This window comes from Opisthorchis viverrini, assembly GCF_000715545.1.
Source record: "Opisthorchis viverrini unplaced genomic scaffold opera_v5_5703, whole genome shotgun sequence".
Taxonomy (NCBI): Eukaryota; Metazoa; Platyhelminthes; class Trematoda; order Opisthorchiida; family Opisthorchiidae; genus Opisthorchis; species Opisthorchis viverrini.
Window position 1 is genome coordinate 1 of NW_008758704.1, and position 790 is coordinate 790.

The 790-nt window shown below is 47.1% G+C and overlaps 1 protein-coding gene across 1 annotated transcript; it reads right to left on the bottom strand.

Moving 5' to 3' along the window:
• Positions 1–407: 407 nt before the first annotated feature.
• On the bottom strand, positions 408–727 carry T265_16142 (hypothetical protein; the record flags this gene model as incomplete). The annotated part of the gene is made up of 1 exon (XM_009179675.1): positions 408–727. A coding segment is annotated over one exon (318 nt), but the record flags the coding sequence as incomplete, so codon positions are not given.
• Between the last annotated feature and the right edge of the window lie 63 nt (positions 728–790).

Sequence of the window (790 nt, forward strand, 5' to 3'; positions counted from 1 at the left end):
ATGTTCTACTTGAAACCAAAGACTGGGTTAATTATCCCCAACTGGTGCAACAACGGGCATAAGTACTTGTGAATATCAGTAAATATGTCCTAGTCTCTAGTGTATAATGTAATATAGTAAGGCCGTCTTCTTAGGTTTATCTGGTAACCATTGTTTTGTAACCTGATATTCTGAACCGCCCCATCAACAACCCATAACGGACTCAACGAATAAAGGGCGCACTTAGCCTTGCTGGACGTTCAGGTTACAACTCCTTTCTGTTGTGTGATTGTGTATTCTTAACGAGGCGTTAGTATTAGCTGCTGTACTGCCAGTACCTTCTCTCCTGTGATAACCTTCTACCCGTGTTGACAGAGAATACACCCGCTCGCAGAGCAGGCAAGGTGAGATGGAACCATAAAACATACCGTTTGGCAGCAGTCTGTGGAGATGGGAAAGCCGCTGGACCCTGTTCCGGACCCAGAGTCAGTGCCAGACGCTTTACTTCTTCTGTTGTGATTGTATGAGATGACACCGACGTGTTTGTTTTTGTATGCCCAGTTTCGCACCGACTGCCTGTCAGAACTCTGGTACGTAAGCAACGAGGCACGAATGATCCGACATTCAGTGGTTGGTGATTCTGTGTGGAAGGAGAGGGTTTGGAATCCAGTATGGGGTCACGCTGTCCACTTTTAGAGCTGCTTTGATACGGTTTCCAGCTTAGAGCTTGCATTACCGCCTCTGGCATGGGACGCCTGCAAAAAGGGAATGCAAGCACTGTAGAGTGCGAAAACCGGGGGTCAAGCTAAAT